The 20,931-nt window shown below is 45.3% G+C and overlaps 5 protein-coding genes across 7 annotated transcripts in view; 2 read left to right on the forward strand and 3 right to left on the reverse strand.

The window, feature by feature from the left end:
- Positions 1–818: 818 nt before the first annotated feature.
- dynlrb1 (dynein, light chain, roadblock-type 1) lies at positions 819–2,996 on the reverse strand. Its single transcript, XM_052076151.1, has 4 exons — positions 2,844–2,996; positions 1,839–1,914; positions 1,100–1,267; positions 819–1,017 (listed from the first exon to the last, which is right to left on the reverse strand). Exons 1-4 carry the CDS (start codon positions 2,844–2,846, stop codon positions 974–976), a joined length of 291 nt encoding a protein of 96 aa, XP_051932111.1. The 5' UTR covers positions 2,847–2,996; the 3' UTR covers positions 819–973.
- Positions 2,997–3,123: 127 nt separating this feature from the next.
- On the reverse strand, positions 3,124–9,236 carry LOC127607629 (ubiquinol-cytochrome-c reductase complex assembly factor 1). 2 transcript variants are annotated; one of them, XM_052076123.1, is made up of 9 exons: positions 9,030–9,236; positions 7,201–7,287; positions 6,612–6,719; positions 6,440–6,533; positions 6,293–6,350; positions 5,908–6,016; positions 5,002–5,079; positions 4,802–4,915; positions 3,124–4,074 (listed from the first exon to the last, which is right to left on the reverse strand). In XM_052076123.1, the coding sequence occupies exons 1-9, from the start codon at positions 9,108–9,110 to the stop codon at positions 3,940–3,942; spliced, it is 864 nt and encodes a 287-aa protein (XP_051932083.1). In that variant the 5' UTR covers positions 9,111–9,236; the 3' UTR covers positions 3,124–3,939. The 2 variants fall into 2 exon arrangements, with proteins under 2 accessions (XP_051932083.1, XP_051932084.1); XM_052076124.1 differs by having other exon boundaries at positions 6,440–6,512; positions 9,030–9,235.
- Positions 9,237–10,853: 1,617 nt separating this feature from the next.
- On the reverse strand, positions 10,854–16,884 carry gdf5 (growth differentiation factor 5). Its single transcript, XM_052076110.1, has 3 exons — positions 16,731–16,884; positions 12,664–12,870; positions 10,854–12,027 (listed from the first exon to the last, which is right to left on the reverse strand). The coding sequence occupies exons 2-3, from the start codon at positions 12,848–12,850 to the stop codon at positions 10,994–10,996; spliced, it is 1,221 nt and encodes a 406-aa protein (XP_051932070.1). The 5' UTR covers positions 12,851–12,870; positions 16,731–16,884; the 3' UTR covers positions 10,854–10,993.
- sdc4 (syndecan 4) lies at positions 15,667–20,186 on the forward strand. Of its 2 annotated transcripts, none has more exons than XM_052076133.1 (5): positions 15,667–15,966; positions 17,844–18,060; positions 18,132–18,178; positions 18,519–18,720; positions 18,958–20,186. In XM_052076133.1, the coding sequence occupies exons 1-5, from the start codon at positions 15,877–15,879 to the stop codon at positions 19,107–19,109; spliced, it is 708 nt and encodes a 235-aa protein (XP_051932093.1). In that variant the 5' UTR covers positions 15,667–15,876; the 3' UTR covers positions 19,110–20,186. The 2 variants fall into 2 exon arrangements, with proteins under 2 accessions (XP_051932093.1, XP_051932094.1); XM_052076134.1 differs by having other exon boundaries at positions 15,668–15,966; positions 17,847–18,060.
- A 501-nt stretch (positions 20,187–20,687) lies between these two features.
- tsen2 (TSEN2 tRNA splicing endonuclease subunit) overlaps positions 20,688–20,931 on the forward strand; it is a 122,338-nt gene continuing 122,094 nt past the window's right edge. The window contains exon 1 of the mRNA XM_052076111.1: positions 20,688–20,702. The gene's annotated coding sequence lies outside the window, so the exon portion shown is untranslated. The remainder of the gene's footprint in view (positions 20,703–20,931) is intronic.

Consider the following 20,931-nt stretch of genomic DNA (forward strand, 5'->3'; position numbering starts at 1 on the left):
AAGACAGAAATAAAAGTAGGTTTTGTGCTTTAGTGAAGTACCGGTAAATTCTGCTGCTCATGGCCTTTCTGTTTTGCTTGATCAGCTTTAGGGAGTTCTACATTTTTACTTGAACGTCCAGTACATCCCATGATGCATCATACAAAAAATGATTGGCGGGTTTCCAGGCTATTGTATGATTTTTGACGAGACAAATTCACAAGTTGTAGCTGGAAACAAAGTTTCCACATGACGTCACGCACCCGAAAAGAAAAAAACACTTGCATGTTTTCCAGTGGTCGCTGATGGTGGATTGTTGCACTTCCTTAACTTATGGGCCGCGTGGGAACAGTTCCCAATCATTGTGGGTGTGGATGTGGGTTCGAATTGTTGTTTGTTTCTATATGCGCTCTGCAACTGACTGGCAACCAGTTCAGGGTATCGTCTGCCTTCTGTCCGAAGTCAGCTAGCATCGGGTCCAGCGCCTCTCTCCGACAATGTTCCGAATAAGTGATGTTGAAAATGGATGGATGAATGGTACAGTGATCAGCTGTGGTCACGGTGCAGAGGTTGTGGGTTCGTATCCAGTGGAGTTTGCATGTTCTCCCCAGGTTTTCTCCAGGTACACCAGTTTTCTCCCACATTCCAAAAACATGTCTGGTAAATTAATTTGACACATTCGATATTGTCCCTCGGTGTGATTGTGAGTGTGAATGAGTGTTTGTCGATGTGTGCCCTGCAATTGGCTGGCAACCAGTTTAGGGTGTACCCCATGTACTGCCCAAAGAGAGCTGGGATAGGCTCCATTATTTGTTGAGAATACAAACCCAGATGCTGACAAATGTTCACAACATTTATTGGAAACATTTGATGCTGACAATAACAATCTGGCAACAAAAGGAGGAAAAAAATAGTGAAATAAGTTGCTGATCAAAGTGACATGTTCACGTTTTCTTCTTTGCGATGCTAAAAACAGGAAAGTGGTCATTGGTCTTCAGTCTGACGGGTTCTGAATGACAATCATGAAGTAGTCCTTATCTGCATAAAACAAAGCAGGTGATGCATTAGCGCCGGCAACGGTAGCAGCATCTGCGGTGACAACTGCCGCGTGCGGACCGACCTGGTGCGATCATGATCTCATTCTTCTTGGATCGCAGTCGCAGGAACGTTAGGTCGTTGAGCGGGTCGATGTCACGGATGGTGCTACGCGCCTTCATGACCAGCTGATGGATCAGGCCGGCGTAGTGCACCGTACTGGTGTTGTCTAGCGTTGAGCGGATGGGAATCCCTGGGACAAACACAAATTGACACACTCGATCGCTACTTTCAGCCAACTGCGTTAGCGCCACCATCATATCTCAAAAGACGATGGCCCATATCGATATGAGCCATGGTCTTTTGAGGTATGAACCCATTTTAAGAGCACAGCTGTGCGATATGTACATTTCGTTTCTCCATATTTTTGACTCAGATATCTTGATGACGATATTAGTATGGGTTCATTAAAAATAAAGCTTTTTTGTTTGTTTTTTTTTAGCTTTGTATGCCATTTTTCTACCTTAAAATACACCTATAAAACTTTTTTTTTAAAGGGAAGGCTGGAAGGGAATTTCCATTCATTCAGTGGAAAAAGAATTTGCAAAAGCAGGGATGTGAGTTATAACCTTCAATCTCATTCTATTCTATTCTCGTGGGTTCTGATGAGTGAATGCAACTGTGACTGCCTTCTCCCCAATCCGCAGGACGAGATTTTGAGTGGGATAGTATTTTCAGGAAGTATGAAGGTTCAGTACATCCAAATCCCCTTTATAGCGATTAGAAAGAATGCGGTCGCGGTCGCATCATTGCTGTCATCTCACCATCCGAGTTGACGATGATGAGCCCCTGAACTCCTTTCTGGGCCTGAATTCTCTTGAGAGTCTCCTCCACTTCAGCCTGAGCAATAACAAGCACAGAGGAAGTCAACATTGAATCCAAACGTATGTTGATAAAACCTGCACAACATTTAGCACCATTTCAATTGATGTTACGTCAAATTTTGGACTTGCCCTTTTAGTACAACCTTTTAGTCTTGTTGAGCATCCTTCTTACGCCACCTTAAGCCTTGAAAATCCACCGCAACAATTTATTTTGTCCAATCTAGTATGCGTGTTTGGTCATATTAGAACTGTAATTCAAATTACCACACTCGGTATTAATCATTATTACATTTTAGAGATGAGCAAAATAAATACAACAAGTATCGGTGTCACAAAGACCGTTAGCAAGTATCGTATTGGGCACTCGCGGCTGCTGATATGAGCCACCAACAGTGACACAGGGTTATATTGCATTCCACCCTTCACCATCCTGTCATATTAGTAAGCCCATTAAGACCCCATGTCTGGAAGAACGGGATCAGGCACAAGGTTTGTGTTCATGTGTCGAGTGTTTCATCAGTGTCGAGTGTTTCATCAGTGCGTTGCTACCAAAATGTTGACGTGAATTTGTCAACTCAATTGTGTGACGTGATGACTTCGATTTATGGTATTTCATTCACATTTGACCATTGTCGATGAATTAGAATAAGACAATGTTACAAACAATGCGGCAGAACAATCGCAATAAGGATCCTGCAGTCACGTGATGTGCTTCTGCTTTCGCTACTTCAAAACGGTCACTTCGGATGAACGATGATATCAGTGTGCTAAGATTTTTTTTAGGTTAACATCGTGCTAACATGACAACGCCCAAGCCGTCACAAACAAAACGTCCCTTCGTGTAAGCAGTATTAGGACGAACTACACTATCGGTGCTCTAGACATCGACATATGAATATTAACGTGGGGCATTAAGTGCGTTATGGCAGCATCATCATTTCTTACCATTTCGAGGGATCGGCTGTAAAGAGTTAAAAAGATTTGCGTGATAAATTGCAAGAACAGAGTAATAAATACTGTAACTTCCGAGTTGGACTTCTTCGTCTTCCTTTTTTCTTCTTTCGTTGTCCAGTTACAACGTGTCTCCTCCAGTGGTCAGAAATGGAACACACCAGTCGAACTAACAACAATGACGTCACTGCCGCGCCAGGAGAGCCACTGCATCTCCTGAAAAATACGTCACATACAGGATCACACGTAACAATGACGTCCAGTTAGGAAAACAGTTTTTGAAATTTGTAATTATTTATTGCAGACAGGGGTCCAAACAAGCAAAAGAAAAAGAAAATAAACACATAGCTTTGAAGCCGAACATATAAAAAAGATGGCTGCTTTCTTCCGATATAAGTTTAATAAATATCATTAAATTATACAAATATATCACTAGTATCAGGTGAAACCTCTTGACCTACAAAATACTCATTTTTCATGAGACCCCAAAAACACAGTTTTCACAATAACATTGAATCGCTAAAGAAAGCAAGCCATTTTCGACACTTCAGATTGGTCAATTTGCAAAAACACCCCCACTGGCCAATATTAAAATACAGTACTATAGAGAGGAAGAAAAAATAGATATAATTCAGCGGATTGTGTTTTGTACTAATGCAAGCAATATATGTAAATGAAGCCTAAACATTGGCTGTCATCTTTGGTGGCTCTATGGTGACATGTTATTAAAAAAAAAAAAAAAAAAACATTTACAGATTCCAAAGCTATGTAATGGTTCTGTTCTCCATTCACACGGGTGAAGATGAAGGGCTTTTACACATTTTACAAAATGTAAACATGGACAGGGCATAACCGGATTGTCACTTTTTATTTGACACACACACAGACACACACCTAATGAAGTGTCGGAAAGACAAAACAAATATGAAAAAAAAATCCTCGAATTGACTTCGTCAGAACAAGTTACATTAGACTTATGACATTGGAGCGATAACATCCCTTCCCACAAAAGCGAGGGCCCCGCAGCGTGGTCAGCAGCGGCGTAATGGTGAAAACAAACAAGGATTGTTGTTTCTGTGCAGACAGTAAGTCAGAGTCCAGCGTCATTGTATGTGGGCGTGGCCACTTTCAGGATGCTCTGAGCATTCTCCTCCAGTAAGGGGCGCCACTTGACTTCTCCAGTCAGAAGTAAGTCTTCGCCATCCAAAGAGTCAATGAACTGCATCTGAAAACGCAAAAACATGTCAACGCAGACTGCGTCAGTGTCTTGAATGCCATCAAAATGACCATAACGCTCAACTTACTCCAGCTCCTCTCATGTACACCAAATGCTGAAATTATTATGCAAATGTCGGTCTCAGATTTTTATCGTCTCTGCAAATGGAACTCGGCATCATTTTCAAGTCATGAACCATTTGAGAAACATTGGAATTTTTTTCTCCCCAAAAATACAGTTTTTGTTCAAATGCACTGTTGCAGATGATTACGCACAGCAGTATTTCAAAACATTTAATAGGCAAGGAAAGGAAGCTTGTTTATAAACACATTTCATATTGTAACTCTGTTTGGTGGATGGCCAGCATGTCCCAACAGGGTTTCAATGTCAGCTAGCGAGTCACCTTCGGAGCTGCAAGGACAATGGCGGAAGAGAAACTACTTCCATATTTTGGGGAAACAAATACGGTTATCATTTGGAGTTTATTTGCAAACATTCCGATTGTTCTCACACAGTGGATGACTTAAAAATAGTGCCATTTGCATCACATTTTTCCAAAAAATCAAAAACCATCACTTGCATCATCAGTAGCTACACGGTGTAAAGTTAAACGAAGACGTCTGAACAATCAATACTGGAAGTTGACTGAAGCAAGCCTGCGAAATGACTCGCCAATCAAATGACGCCTGACACGCATAAGCCCCCCCCCCACACACACACACACACAGCGACGCACCTGCTTGCGCACATACTCCACCATGAGCTCCAGCTGGGCAGAGTCCTCACACTGACAGTTAAACAAGTTTCTCCACAGGGCGGCAGCCAGGATGCAGTCACTGGACAGGACGCCCTGCGCACAGATGTGCGTATGAATATTTAAAAACGCACACTTGGACGCACACTCAAACAGCAAGAGAGAGAGAGAGGCCGGCCAACCTCGTCGTATCCAAACAAAGCGGCGTAGAACGTCTCGGTCATGGCTTTGAGGGCTTCCTTTCGATGGATGGCGTCGATCTGCCACCAGACAAACACAAACATCATCATCATCACCTCAATGACATAACTGGACCTCTCCTCATGGTGGCGCTCTTGGAGCAAAAATGTGCATCCAACCAGCAGATGGCCTCAAATGTTGATTATTTATGTATTTTTTAAAGATGAAATTGTGTCGAATTGTTGACCGCTTAAAATGTGAATTTATTAAGGATGGCATATTTTTATATTTGATTATTTTCACCCAACGTTATTAAAATAATCCCTTAAAACAAAGCCATGAACAGACACCACACTATAAACACAATTTAAATAAATTAAGATTACATTACCAAATATTAATCTGAAATGTTTTTGTGCAAGCTGATGTAAATTGACTGCAAGGGGAAAACAAAGAAGAAATAAGCAAAACTTGTCATTTGCCATTTCAAGCAACTAAGGAGGAAAAAAAAAAGGACATCAGATTTTCATTTTCATGCCCGTCACCCTGCCTTACTTTCAAAATGTGCCTTTTAACATTTTGGGATGCCCTCTATGCTTTTCCATCGACTTTGTACTTTTATCGACCTTGCTTGGCGCATAAAACAACTTTCAGTGGTTGGACTTATTTGACTTTGGGCGTTGGATGACGATGTTGACACAGTTGCAGAGGCGTGGACCGCGACACGTCAAACTGTATGCGCTGCAAAACATGCTAGGCTACATGGATCATTGGCATCACGTGTTCAAGTTGCAGAGTCGGGCAGTTGGACAGCCGCCACAAGTGCTTGCAACTTGCCGTGTCAGTTTTGCATGCGTGGGCTAACCTCGACGGCGGCATCAAACAACAAATGCCACTCATTCACTCACCCCCATGATCTTGCTGCGCTGCTCGACGTCCTCCCACATGGAATGAACGACGTAGCGACACATGTACTTGCCCGCTCGGCCCTCCTGACGCATCCGCACCAGACACATCCTGCCGGAAAGTACCCAGCATGCAATGTATCAATAAGCCACCAATCGCATACACTTGACATAGGAGTTGAATTCCTTCCGTGACCACGTTCTCAACGCAAAGCACAAATCATCCTTTCCCATTGACATGAATGGGAATGTCATTAATCTGTTCCATAAAATAAAAATAAAAACTAGCTCTTATACTATAGTGCTTGCTTTGTCAAAACGGAGTGATGACATAATTAAATTGAATAGAATGTAGTTTGTGCATCATGAATTAAGGTTGCAATCCTACCACACATGCAGCTGCGCCACCAGGAACCAAGAGTTGAGAGTGTCGGGCAGCGAGCACCCTGAGACAAAAGCGTCAGCGTTAGCGTGGCTCATGCTAAGCGAGGTCTGACCAAGAAGCGGCACCCCATTGGCCACTGGGAGTACGCACTGTCAAAGAAGTCGTCGTAGTTGACCCTCTCCACGCAACACGTGTACATGCGCAAGGCCGCAATCTTGATTTTCTGCACACAACACGACGACTCCTTCGTTTGCGCATTGCTTCAAGTATAGGACCATGTGCCCCCCCCACCTCCACACACACAAACCACACCCCGCCTCACCCATTTGTTGTACTTCAGGGGTCCTGTGAAACCCATGGCCTCAATCAGCTTGGTGAAACCGCCAACCTCCTCCTCGGTGGGCGCCGGTGTCTCCTTCACATTGCACATCTGACGCGCACACATAAAGCGCACCGTTAACTTTTTTCACTTCTATATTGCTTACTGGATTTCTTTCTTTCGACCACTCATTCTTCCATTTTTGTACTGGGACATATTTGCCGGGTGTGTAAGTTGCCCATGTGTTCTTACCAGGGCAACAGAACAGTCATGCGACATTGTCCATTAGTCACTTTAGATTGAATCCCATTTGACCCGCAGCCCCCCCCCCAAAAAAAAAAAGAGCAGACACACAATCATTGGCACACTAATCGCAACAAATCCAATCATGAGAGCCAGTCGACCACCACAACGTCACCGACAAAATGTCGCACTTTAATAATCAGATCAAATCAAGGCATCAAATTGATTTTAATTTGAACCAGCCTGTGCAAGATGCCAATTAGCGAACGCCCCCGTTTTCCATCTGGAATTACATCACAACTTTCATATCATCAACCTGCGCGCGCACACACACTCGCAATGACGCCACCTGTGTGTTAAGGTGCAGCGGGCGCCACCATGTTGTCGTCAAGGGGACCGCACAGGATCTGCTGATAGAAGACACCTGCTGGGAAACCTGCAGATGAACGAACAGAGAGCACACGCACACAAAATATATTTGTATCACTGTAGTCGTCTTGGAACCACCTGTCTGAAAATGCCGGCGGTTTCATGTAAATCAGAAATCCGGCCCGCGGTTGAATTTCATCCGGCCCTCGGCCTCTGTCATAAAATCAGTGCCGTCTGGCCCGCAGGTTGGGCGCAATGGGACACATGTTGCACCGGAGTGGGGTCTCGTAGACTGGTGAGTGATGTTTCATATAGTGCTGCTGCCCTCTAGTGGCTAAATGAGTAATAGCATTCATTAAATGAGTACAGTAATACCATTTAGACACTAGAGAGCAGTAGCACTCTACGAGACATCACTCACGAGTCTACGAGACATCACTCCGTGCACATATTAACCTCCCAATTTACTAAAATGGCGATAATCAACAGAAAAAGGAAAGTTGACTGCGAGGGACGACGATTCAAGGATGGATGGAAATTGGACTATTTCTTCACTGAAATACGCAACAACTGTGTCTGCCTCATTTGCCAAGAGACTGTGGCTGTTTTTAAAGATTATTAATAGCAAGCGACATTACCAAACAAGACACGCTGACATGTACGACATGATTACAGGCAAGCAACGCACAGAGAAATTGAAGCAGTTTGAAGCTCGTTTAATCTCGCATCAGATTTTGCAAGAGCTCGAGAGTCAAACGAGAACGCCACAGCGGCGAGTTACGCGGTCGTAACGCTGATCGCAAAACGTTCCAAACCTTTAAACGAATGTGAATTTATCAAAGACTCCATGATGACGATGTGAACAAAATATGCCATGAGAAGCAGCAAGAGTTTGCCAAAGTCTGCATGGCACGTAACACCTAGGCACGCAGGATTGAAGAACTCTTAGCGGACATCAAACGACAATTGGGAGACCGAGGAAAAGAGCTTGATTTTTTCCCGCTGGAGTTCCACTTGCAGGTGGAGCTTATCGAGTTGCAGTGTGATGCCGAGAGCCGCAGTCGGCACCAGCAACTTTCTCTCGCCAACTTTTACCGACAGCTGAATAAGGACAGGTTCCGAGAGATTCGAGCGTTTGCTAAGAAAATGCTGAGCTTGTTTGGGTCGACGTATTTGTGTGAGAAGACATTCTCGGTTAGGAACGTAAATAAAAGCTGTGTGAGGACACGGCTAACGGACGATCACTTGCGAGGCATTTTGCGCATCAATACCACTGCTTTGGAGCCAGACCTGCCCTTTGTGCTTCAATCCAGATCTCAATATCATCCGTCACATGAAGACAAACAAGTCATTTGTCAGCTGCCAATAAGTCTGAATAAATGTTTAAGATCAGTCCTATGTTTCATTCCAGAGTAAAATTTTAAAAGTCCAATCAACATTTATATTGACTGATATGTCATTTCAAATGATATGTGTATTGCTTGTTCATTCACCACATAAAATCAGGTCCCCTTGGCAAAAAGTTTGGACACCCCTGATTTAAATGGATCGCCTTTGCATTTGGAGGCGCACGTCTACATGATTGTTGCTGAACGTCAAACTGCCAACATCCGCCTGCGTCTTCTTTGAAGAGACACTTGTGGCGACGAGACTTTGAACGAATCAGTGCATTTCAATGACACCCGAATCGACACGAATTGTCACAACTACATGACCCGGATTCCTTTGATGGAAACTCAGTGAATCATAGCGATGAAACGTCCAGTCAGACGTTACGTATAGAAGCTAGGCTAGGCTAACGAGGCTAACCTTGTGGGACAGGAGGTCGGTTGCGATGTTTCTGACGGCAGACTGCAGCGGCCGCCGGGACGCGAGCCACAGGGCCCACATGACCCGCTCGGAAGCCACAGCCGAGCAGAGCCGAACTTTCAGAAGCTAACAGCTGCTCAGCTTCGCTCGCAGTCAATGTCAACTCAACTGATTTAAGTGTTCCACGCGCACTTGCGTCCGACCGGCAACTAAAGTCCCACAGCCGACGGTCCGCTTACCTCATTTCAATCTTCTTTTCACTTTACAACCAGATTGAACTTTTATTTTTCAATCTAAATCTAAATGTCTTTTTTCATTTATATTTGTTCGTTCTTTTTCCAATGATTTGTTGTTGTTCGTGGTGGTCGCAGTAGTGCAGTAGTCGCGATATTAATTACGAGAGGCAGTGAAAAAAGTAATGAGCCCAATTTAATTTAGTCTACAACTACTAATTCGCGTTTTTTTCTGAAATGTTCTCAATTGTCATTGAAAACCTCTCAACTTCTGATGGCCAATCAACAAACATACCATTCCAACATGACTGACAGGAAGAGGACCGGCTTTAACGCTAATTATGGCAATAAACCTTCAAACAGGTATTTCTACAACAAACATACAAAATTAATAGCTTATTTAATTACGTTTTGTCTGCCCTTTGTGATGTTATTATTATTGGGTGGTGAACATTAGTAGGGCTTTCTTCTCTTTTGATTACTCCTCAAAGTTCACCATCAACTCCTCCTTTTGCCAACCACCAAACCCATACAGGACCACCTGTACTCTCCAAGACACACACAGGATAACACCCATCACCCCCCCCGCCCCCCACCCCTAGCTGGCTAATGTTATAGCTAACATCTTGTGACGCAAGCCAACATGCAAGGCTGCTGAACGAACTCATAATCTAACATGCTGCTTCAATCACAGTTGCATTCGACCCAAACACACACACGCAACCACTCCGACAAAATATCTTCATGGACCCGAGCCAAAGGGTTCAACTGCAGACTGTCAGTATCCAGGATGTCTGTCTGACCACATAAACATACCCACATAAACATTCCCACACGCAGACACTGACACAGACATAAAACACACACACACACACACACACAAAGTTACTGAAGTAGCAGAAAAAATAATCCATAAGTAGTTTTAAGTAAGCGTCTTTTTTGTTTCCGACGTGAAAGCTTTAGTACAAGTGGCTGAAGGATGAGTCCCCTTGAAGTAAAAACCTTTCAAAATTAGATTTTTCTATATTCATTCATTCATCTTCCTAACCGCTTGATCCTCACTAGGGTCGCGGGGGGTGCTGGAGCCTATCCCAGCTGTCTCCAGGCAGTAGGCGGGGGACAACCTGAATCGGTTGCCAGCGAATCGCAGGGCACACAGAGACGAACAACCATTCGCACTCACACTCACACCTAGGGACAATTTAGAGTGTTCAATCAGCCTGCCATGCACATTTTTGGAATGTGGGAGGAAACCGGAACACCCGGAGAAAACCCACGAGGGCCCGGGGAGAGCATGCAAACTCCACACAGGGAGGCCGGAGCTGGAATCGAACCCGGTACCTCTGCACTGTGAAGCCCACGTGCTAACCACTGGACTACCGGGCCACCCCCACAAATTTTATATATATATATATATATATATATATATATACAGTATATATATATATATATATATATATATATATATATATATATATATATATATATATAATAAAATAAATAAAATAAAAATATTTGGTAATTTTTTTTACAACTTTAATGATTAGAGCAATCATATATTGTACAGTATTACACTCATAAAAGGAAATGTGAAATGTGTAAGATGGCCACAAACACACACACATACTAACATGAGTATCGCGGCTCTCAAGTCAAGGCAAGAAAAAGAAAAAGGTCAGATCCATGGTGTGTATTTGGAAAGTCAGTCGTAGCTCAAGGCGCTCAAACGTTCTACCTGCAGCCGCAAGCGTCCACTACCATGTTACGGTACTGCCTGTAGACCACATTGTCGTCCGCGTCCACATACAAGACGCTGATGGCGCTAAGACGCGTGGGCACACAGCAGGCGGGCGGGGCTGTGGGCGGAGCCATAGTATGGAGCAGTGTCTGGACCACGGCGTGGTTTGTGGGCTGCAGGTGCGAACGCAAGGGGAAGTCGCAGGACCCGCCGCAGCGGAAGGCCTGGTAGTCCAGCGGAGCGATAATCCAGTCGTCCCAACCCAGGGCCCGGAAGTCCACGTGCAGGCGGACGCGCCGGCAGTGCAGTGGTGGGCTGTGAGGCCGAGCATGTGGGGCTCTTCGCAACCGTCGTTGTGACCTGAGATACTCGTAGATGCTCTTGCGGGCGTGTCCCGAGCGGGCCCGGATTTCCTTGTAGAACACGTCAGCCAGCGCGTCCGGCCCCCGATCGCTGCGGCTGTAGGCCAGCAGGAAGGCTTTCTCCTTCTGGGCCCGCCCGGCCCTGCCAAAGCCCAGACCCAGGAGGTCAGCAGCCCCGCCCCCTCCACTCTCCACCGCCTCCAGATGGAAACACAGCGACAACTCTTTCTCCGGCTCGGACTTGGGGTGCGGTTTCTCTTGCTCCTGGACGTGGTGTTTCTGGTTCTGGTGGTTGTTTTGGCTGTATTGGTTCTGCTGGCTGTGTTGTTTTTGGTTGGGTCGTTTCTGTTGGTTGTGTTGCTTGAGTTGGTTCTGGTTCTGTTGACTGGGTTTCTTAAGGGCCTTGACGGCACGGTAGACATCAAAGACCTCCCACTTTCCTTTGGGGGGTTCCAGTGCGGCTGCCGCCAGGGTCTGGATCAGAACCACCTTCTGTGGGCCCGACCCGCAGCTGTAGAGGTTCAACCAGCAAGCCTCGCCTGCTGCCACTTGTCGGGCTGAGCGTTTCCTCAAGATTCGAAGTTCTGCTCCCACAAGTCCATCCTGGTCCAGAGACGAGATTTGGAACTGATACCGCTGGTACCACAGGACCGACCCAAGCTCGTCTGTATGGGGAGCATAAAACATTTTCTGGTCAGACTACAAGATAGTGGCGGTCACTAGTCACCGTCAAGGTACATATAGACAAACGCTGGACTGGTAGCCAGCCAATGTCACGGCCTTTGTGGACCAATAAGGGACTGGTCGCCCTCATTCCATTTCCCCATTTGTAATTCAAGCAATAAAAAGTCTCGTAGGTGTGTCATGCACACTTTTAAGAAGCAATGAAACGCGCCCAAGCTTTGCGGTTGTTTCCATTGGGAGCAACAAGTGAACTTCTTGTGGCTTTCGAGCGAGCGGTCGCTCAATGGCGGCTAGCCGCTAGCTGAGATGCTTTAAAACAAACACAAGCTAAATTTAAAAGGAACGTAAACGTTGGCGGCCGCAATCACCACAAGTTTTCTGAGCCAGGTGAAGGAGGGACCGAGGGTCGTGGGGGCGTGACGGACAAAGTTTATTTTTCTCCTGAGGGCGGCGCCGGAGAGCAAAAGTGGGACTCCCACACACATGCACGCACAAAGACACACAAACACACCAAAATGTGAAGGAGCACATCAATTGAGATGAAGAACATGAATGGATGTGGCGAGCACATAAATGAAAGCGAACAGACGGAGCGGGCGCAATAGCGAATGGCCGACCTCGAGCAGAGTCCACAAAGCTGGTGACGGTGTCGGCGTCCATGCTGAAGTTACGTCGCGCCGATTCAGAGGATCCCATCTGGTACAAGGACATCATGTAGTCGTGCGGCGTCACCTTGACCGACGTCATGCCTCCATCTCCCATGGCAATCTGGTGACTGGCCGCCCTGCTTATGGCGCTCTCCATGGTGACCGTTCCCACCGGTTCTGTTGGTGGCGTCCGGCACATGAGCGCAAAGAAGAGACAAGAGAACCAAAGTTTCATCCTAGCAGCTGCTGCTGGTAGTCATGGCGATGGCAACACCAGACAAAGTGGACAAACGGGGACCGAGTGGGCAAAGCGGTCCTTGCAGTCCATCCGGCTGAGAGTGATGTGAACGCCCATGAGAGACACAAACGCAGAAGGTGGCAAAAAAAGAAAAGGGAGGGACAAGGAGAAAAAGGAAGGGGCTGAGAGAACAAGAGAGCGAGAGAGAGATTTTTTTTTAACCGATTTTTTCCATCATAATTTATTTGGGTGGAAGAACAGCCAAGTTCCTTTTTTGGGGGGCAAAGTGTATTCTTAAGTGAGCCTTTTTTATACGTGTTATATACTGTGGCCATGAATTAGGATGTTTTTGGTCACCCTGTTTAGCCCATTTTTAGGGGTCCGAAACAGAATCCAAGCACCGAGACCATTTTAAAGCTTCATTTATCCACCCATTATCTGTTCTGATCATCCTCATGAGGGTCGATCTTAATTTATTTTAAGTACTGAATGTTCTAAGAAAATATAAAAATCATGCAGTCTTTGGTGAAAAGGTGAAAACAACATACACAGGAACGTCAGACCGCACATTCCAACCCCAGATCTCTGTACTGTGAGGCGGACGTGTGAATCAGTTGATCATTAAGTCACATTATTATTTTTTGGGGTCATTATTATTGTTGTTATTATTTTCTAATCCGGTTAGCATGTCACCCTCACAGTGCAGAGGTACAGTGTTCTAATCCGGCTCCGGCCTTCCTGTGTGGAGTTTGCATGTTCTCCCCATGCCTGCGTGGGTTTTCTCTAGGTACTATGGACATGATGATAAAGTACATTCTCTAACATCACCGTGAAAGACTATCCACGGTAGTTAAAGTTTGAAAGCTTACATTAGCTTATGTGGGATAATCACACCAGTGACTCATGGGTTTTTTTCTCTTTTTTTTCATTTATTAATTAATCTTAATACTTAATGAGCAAAGTCTATACCCAATTAACACTCGTGAGAGTGCGGATATATCAATACCACGGACTTCATACACCCATTACTGCAGCTCGAAATGCTTCTTTTGTCAACGAAAAAGAAAGAGAGAGAGAGAGAGAGCGAGAGAGAGAGAGAGAGAGAGAAGAGACGTGGAGGCCATCTGCTGGTCAGTCAGTGACACTGCGTGATCATGGATGGAAGGTGAGTCGGCGCGCGGATGTTTGGACAGTTCAGTGGATGCTTTTTGTATGATGTTGCTTGGTTGGTTGGTTGCAGTACCGGATGTGTTTGTGTAGATGGATGCTGACGTGTTGGTACATGTTGGATTTGGGTGAATGCTTGGATGACTAACGGATGAATGAAGAGGTGGCTGCATGATGGCTATACAATACAATACTTTATTTATATAGCGCTTTCACAGCAGCTGAGAATGGATGACGAATAAGTGGTGAATGAATGAATGAATGAATGAATGAATGAATGAATGAATGAATGAATGAATGAATGAATGAATGAATGAATGAATTGGTCATTCACTGATGGATCCAGGGTAGATCAATGTATGATATATCTCAAAACACGTGTCTCTCAAATCATCTTTCCCTATCAAAATGAGTGGAAATGCTATTTATCCGTTGGCCCCAAATTTACCCTGGGACAGCCTTGACGAATTCAAACTATGTCACCTCAAAACAAATAAATGCGCAATACACAAAAGTCGACGACTGAGCGAAAGGAAGAACGGCTAAATTTCCAAGGGGGAAGTGCTTTACAGCTGTCTACACAGTTATGACATCATGGCAACCAACTTGGAACTATAATTTCCTCTTCCTGCTCCTGCGCCACACAATACAATAGAATGTTGAACAATACATCTTTATTTAGACAGCGCGCACACACACGAGCGCAGTGTCCAAGAAGAAGAAGTAGTTGACTGTTTTTTACAGACAGTAATAAAGATAACTGCCCATAAAACATATTTCTACATCGCCACATTGTTTTCGAGGCTGCTCATCATCTTGCGGCCATTTTCTCCCGCTGAGACTTGCGTCATATGACGACCGCACGCAACAAAACACGATGGGATGGCAACGTGAACGTGTTGGGAGAAGAAAAGGGAAAGTTTGAACTGGAAAGTGACGTCCCTTGAGGAATGTTCGTACCGCAGGAAGTTGGCAGCACTTCCGCCAAAATAAAAAATAAAATAGAAACCAAATGCGACTGACTCATGATGAACCGAAAACATTGCTCAAGTTTTCTTGGAATGCCCCATAGGCAATTCCTTTGTGCGTGTGTGGACGAGTGTGTGTGTGTGTGTTTGTCGTGTATTTACATGTGTTTATTAGTGAAAATGTCTGTTTTGTTAATTTGTCGTACGGCTTGTATGAATGTGTTGAAGTTTGGCTGGTGTATTTGATTTCGAAAAATCACCTAATATGGAGCGAGGTGGTCACAAATGTGATAGGGAGGTGTTGGTATTGTGTTGTTGTTTGTTTGTTTTATTGTTTGCTTGTTATTTGGTGGAAATTTTTGTTTCCTGATACGTTTGTCATCATAAAGTAACATATCGTTGTTAATAGGATTTGTTAATGTATGTGAAATCAAATTTGAAATGAAAAAGTTAGAAAATAATCATAAAAGAAGAACAAGCTAATTCGAATTTGCGTGTGGGACTTTTATCGTGAAGCGGCGGCGGAGGGGGGGCAAGGGATTGCCGTGACAGAATTACGGGAAATGAAGCGGAGACGTCATCACCCTGGTGGCCGCTCATTGGTGCAGAGTCGCGAGGGCACAAGTTATACGAGAGGAAAAAGACGACGGTCACCAAAAGTCGTCCGTCAAAGTTGGTAGAGGATAACAACAATAATTGTCCCTTTTGGACCAAGTTGAAGTCTGAGACGCCTTGACGAACCGCGAGTTCCCGTAGCCGTGGTTTCTTTTTTTTTTAGATTTCAGTTGAGAGAGTTTAAGCAAAGTCAAAATGTCAACTTTTGGAAGTTCGTCAAACGTTTTGGCTTTCGGCCTCCTGCTCTTTTTGTCCACTTCGTTGTTGCGCGTCACCTCCGAGTCGGTAAGTCAAAGTCGCTCATCCGCACACCTTGTCGTTCGTGGCCTTTTGTCCGGACTTGTTTTCCTCTTTCCCTCACGATTTTTTGACCGAAAGCATTCGGAAACCACTACAAACGTTTTTTCCCCTTCAGCTAGCGTGCTAACTTTTACCTGGGACTCACGGCAAGCCCGGAAGCTCGTCGACTGACGAACTAACCAAACACCCGCTGCCACTCGTCTTCGCCTCAATTGACTTTTCAATAACTTTGCTCGTGTGCTCGTTCCGACCTGTTTGTTTGGACGTGCGTGTTCGCGGAACTATTATAAAGAAAGGGGCCCTCTGGGGGAGGGGGCTTGGGTTGTTGTTGTTAGTGGGGATCTCAGACTTATTTATGCCCACATGTTACATCAGCCACCATTGTGTGTTGAATACGTTTTTAAATTGTGTGTGTGTGTAACCTAGGAGTTTTTCTTCAAATCGCGTCGCTCATTCCGCCATCCCCTACGTTCACGTGGGCGTGTGTGCGCGCGCGCGAGTGAGTTGTTTGTGTTTGTGTTTACGCATGTACATAGATGCGTGATTTGCGAGGACTTTAGTATGTTTAGTGTGTGTGATAATGTTGAAAGTGAGACGAAGAAGTTCGCAGTACACTGAGGGCCAAAGGCTGAGTGTGATGCCACCGACACCCATACTCGAAGAGACCCCCCCCCCCATACCTCTACTCCGGTTAGCCAGTTAGCTTAGCACCGGCGATTAACAAGACGATCGCACAGCGCATTCCTTACTGGTCCGTCCTTCCCGGTGCTTCTCTCCTTTTGTGCTCCCTCCTCTCGCCTTGTTCCTTTGCTGTGGAATGTGACCTCCGCTGACCTTGAGTGGCCCTCCGGGGGATTTTGCACACTTGGAAGCGTCTCAATGGACCCGTACAGACCCTCTCTATGGACACGGAACATTCTGTCTCTCTCTTTCTCTGTGTGTCTCTCTCTCTGTCTCTGTCTCTCTCGCTCTTCCCGTCTCTCTCACACACACACAGATTTGGAATGCCAAATTTTTTTCGGTGCAACTTTCTGGGCCCTCTTCGACTGAGTGATGAACTTTTCCTGCCTTTTCACGACAGCATGGACAGCGATGTTACGGAAGTCTATTAAATCGGGCCAGAATGATGAAAATCTGAATTCGGTGTTCCTGTTCTCCTCTCATCTACACACAAATCGGATGTTTTATCCCCCACCATGCCCCAAACTCAGCCAGCCGCTTGTATGACTGCGGGTCCGACGTTGGCGGTTGCCCGACGGCCTGGGGCCAGTATGGCACCGTATTGGGGAGCTGTGTTGGCCCGCCGTGTACCTTACTTCCAAACGCTGGCTCCGCCGGCCCACTGCATATTTTATGAATACAATGACATAATCACTTTTTTAAAAAAAATTAATTATTAGTGCCTTTATTTTAAATTCAAAACAACTGACCACCCAAAAGCAATATTTTATTTAAGTCTTAAGCAAAACACTATCAAGAGGCTAGACATGAAAATGATTTAAATTTTATTGCATTATATCGTGATTATGTGGGGCCCGGGCCACGACGACTTGGATTGCACCGTTCTTTGCCAGGAATTTGTGCCCCCATTGGGTGTTATTGTTGATGCGGGGTTGCCCTTGACGTCTAAACTCAAGGTCACCAATGATTAAAAAAAAAAAAAAAGAAAGTAACATTTTAGAGTAAATGTAAACGGAACCCTTGAAAATTGGCCATCGGCCCTGTGGTCTGCCGTTTGCGCTCGTCTCGATTTTGTGTGACGAGAAATTTTCTTCAACCGCTGGCACTGTTTGATAATTTGGGTTATAAGCAGTTTTTTGGTTGCCGACGGGTTGCCGACTGACAACATCCCCGTGTGCCAGCAGGTAAGGGAGACGGAGACGTGGATGCCGTTGAAGGCTGCGGTGACCCACCAGCACGACAGCCGGGAGTCATCGGGAGACTTTGGCTTCACGGACAATGAGGAAGACAAAGATGAGGAAGAGGAAGATGATGACTATTACTACGATGACTGGGAAAACGAAGATGAAGACGAAGACTATGAAGATGAGGTGTCGGGGTCGGGTGACGACGACGCAGGTTTGTCCCGAGTTTTCATGCACAAAGCTAATAACTTGAAGCGCAATTTCAACTTTTGTTTTTGTCCACAGAGAACGAGCGCTCATCTCCCGAACGTGACTGGCTGCCTTCCACTGAGGTAAATGATGATGATGATGGTGTTGGGTTGCACAGGGCATAGAATTGTGATCGGAAGCATCAGCCAGAGTTGGGTGGCTTGAAATAGTCTTGAAGCCACAAAACACCTTTGGACGTCCAAATTTTGCCTTTCTCCCCTTTTTTGGGGGGGTTTGGGGTGACTGACTTTTACATCTGTAACTGAAGGGGAAAAAGTGGCTACTACAATTGAGTGTAAGGATCGGCTCTTCATCCCGTCAGTTGTGGCAACGAGTACGAAGTGGACGTAGCGATGTTTCAGCTGTGAGCAATAATGCTGAGTACTTGGTCCCTCCTAACGGTTGTCCTCGTGCCGTCTTCAGCGTCCCGACGCGGACAACAGGATTCCGGAGTGGGCCGGCCCATCTCGCCCCACCATCCGCCGTGACCCAGAGCCGGAGAACGACAACGAGATACCTCTATTGCGGAACGCTCCCCGCCCGGGCGACCAGCTTCCTTCCAACGTGCTGATGTCTCACGCCGCCAACGGCGACGGTGTCTTCTCCAGGACGGAGGTCCTCGCAGGTGAGGGCACTACGTGTCCGGTCGCAGTTTTCTTTGCGTGCCGTCGTGCGTAACGTAGTCGTTACTCAAGTCAAAACTCAAGCAAGCCTTTTTGACACCAACTCTAATGAGTGTACATGTGTGTTCAAGGATAGACACGCCACCATTTTATTTATGATGCACTGGTTAATAATTTAAAAATGGATGAAATGAAGCTGCAGCATGCAGTGAGACTTTGCTTGTATTTTTTGCTTCCAGGACTAATCTGCGGTGGCGTCGTGGTCCTGACAGTGGCGGTTCTGCTGGTGGTACTGCTGCTTCATCGCATGAAAAAGAAAGATGAAGGAAGCTACGAGCTGGCCAAGAAGCCCATTTACACTAAGGCCCCCACCGCAGAGATTTATGCCTAGCCCCCCAGGCCCCTGCCCTTATTTATTCACTACACACAAGCTAAGCTAATGTCAGCGCCATGACGCTCATCTGAATATATTTTTTTATTGCCGACGTTGCCTCTTGGATGACATTGTTTTTTTCCTTTCAAATATTCCGGTTGGTCCTCATGATTTTTTTTTTTTTAATATATATGTAATTCCTGTCAAGGAGTTTGCTTGACACTCTGCACCTTTTTAGTAAAAAGTGACTCGTCTTTTGTAGACACACACTACACATTCTTTGGTGTAAACTCTTAAGTGAATGAAAAGTGGTTTGACTTGGAGCAAATCAAACTGCTGCTGACGACACACTGCCGCTCATGGTACAAGTTTCTCATGCTAACGCTAATTAACAAGCTGGGTTGTAAACAAGTGGCGTGGGCTTCAGCTGCTGGTTAGACTAGACAAAAAGTGGAAACTACCGAATATGACTCAACTGGTGAACATTTAACCTCTTTGCCTCTCCCTTTGTCTTTGCTTGTTTGTGATTGGACAAAATGTGTGTGTATGGGGTTAGAATGTGACGTAGATGCTAGTTAGCTTAGCGAAAACTGGACGCTGCCGAGTGAACATTTCATCTTCCCTCTGACCGCACCCTGTCTAGTTTGTGATTGGACACGAGTGAGTGTGCGTGTTGAAGTGCGTGTGTGTGTTAGGATAAATTGGTGTAGGAAGGGTGAAAATGTGCAGCAGCTGCAAAAACTAGAAAATTATCAAAAGACGATTGAGACCCTTTCTTCTAGCTCATTTGTGATTGGGAGAAGTGATGCGGTACTTCCCCCCCCCCCCCCCCCGTTTAGTCAATCGGCTAGTATTTTGTTGTAGGTTTACTGTATGTGAATTAGCAGAATGTGGGGATGCGATGTCTGACCAAATATTTCAACCAAACGACTAATTGGGTTTTCTCAGTCGATGGGAAAGTCGCATCGTCATTTTCAATGTGTTGGGTTTTTAGTCTTTGAACTTTGACCTCCTGTGACTTTTGTCAGGATGCAGTTCAAGATCATCGGTCTGTCTTTGTCTCTTTGTGGTAATAAAAGTTCTGTACAAAAGAAATTGTATCGATTGCTCACAATCTTTCTACCACTTTCCTCTTTTTGTGGTCCTTTGACTAAACGTGCCGTTTTGATAAGCGCTAATATTGTATGATCCATTCATCCAAAAAAGACGTGCGTTTTGTACGCCACTGTCGGCTCAAATGCTGATTAACAAGCATGGAGGACAGGGTGGACATTTGTAAGTGGGTCATTGTTTTCGTTGGCAACATGGAGGCCTTTGTGTTTCGGATACACTTGGGATGGAGTGCTGCGACGATCTGCGTTTCCTCAAAACCGTTTCTCCGTGACGATAGCCATCAGGAGCTGCGCTTTCACTTCTCTGGACCATGCCTCAGGGCATGTGACGCAACAAAGGAGATACAGAGACGAGTACAGTTGTATGCAGCCATGTACTTGAGTACAGTTACTTTTGAATAATAGAGGTCAAGTACAAAGTAGTCCTCCAAATAATTAACATTTGCGTAAATAAGCAATCGATGAGTAAAACTGCTCATGTAGTCCTGAGCTGAAGGTTGTTTTCCTGTGCGATTAATACTCGTCTTGAGTCATTCGACTGTACTTCCGTCTTTGTGTATCGCCTCTTCTGACCTGTTCAACCCCAGTTGCTGTTGTGCAGTTGTGTTCGCGTAAGAAGTCGCACATATTTTTGTAATGTGAATGAGTACATAAATTGGATTTAACAAAAAGCGCGGATTGGGCATCGCCCCCTGCAGTGTGAACATAACCTTAAGTTTCTTAATGTC

This window comes from Hippocampus zosterae, chromosome 9, assembly GCF_025434085.1.
Source record: "Hippocampus zosterae strain Florida chromosome 9, ASM2543408v3, whole genome shotgun sequence".
Lineage (NCBI taxonomy): Eukaryota > Metazoa > Chordata > Actinopteri > Syngnathiformes > Syngnathidae > Hippocampus > Hippocampus zosterae.

Coding starts and splice junctions, on each gene's coding strand:
- LOC127607629 (XM_052076123.1), bottom strand. CDS start 9,110: ATGTGGGCCCTGTGGCTCGCGTCCCGGCGGCCGCTGCAGTCTGCCGTC. Junction 5,080..5,907: donor AGCGCAGCAAGATCATGGGG/GTGAGTGAATGA, acceptor GTCTGGTGGCAG/ATCGACGCCATCCATCGAAA. Junction 4,916..5,001: donor CTTTGTTTGGATACGACGAG/GTTGGCCGGCCT, acceptor ATCTGTGCGCAG/GGCGTCCTGTCCAGTGACTG.
- sdc4 (XM_052076133.1), top strand. CDS start 15,877: ATGTCAACTTTTGGAAGTTCGTCAAACGTTTTGGCTTTCGGCCTCCTG. Junction 15,967..17,843: donor TGCGCGTCACCTCCGAGTCG/GTAAGTCAAAGT, acceptor CCCGTGTGCCAG/CAGGTAAGGGAGACGGAGAC. Junction 18,061..18,131: donor GTCGGGTGACGACGACGCAG/GTTTGTCCCGAG, acceptor TTTTGTCCACAG/AGAACGAGCGCTCATCTCCC.
- dynlrb1 (XM_052076151.1), bottom strand. Junction 1,268..1,838: donor CATCATCGTCAACTCGGATG/GTGAGATGACAG, acceptor TGTTTGTCCCAG/GGATTCCCATCCGCTCAACG. Junction 1,018..1,099: donor TGAGATCATGATCGCACCAG/GTCGGTCCGCAC, acceptor TGTTTTATGCAG/ATAAGGACTACTTCATGATT.
- gdf5 (XM_052076110.1), bottom strand. CDS start 12,850: ATGGAGAGCGCCATAAGCAGGGCGGCCAGTCACCAGATTGCCATGGGA. Junction 12,028..12,663: donor CTTTGTGGACTCTGCTCGAG/GTCGGCCATTCG, acceptor CTCCCCATACAG/ACGAGCTTGGGTCGGTCCTG.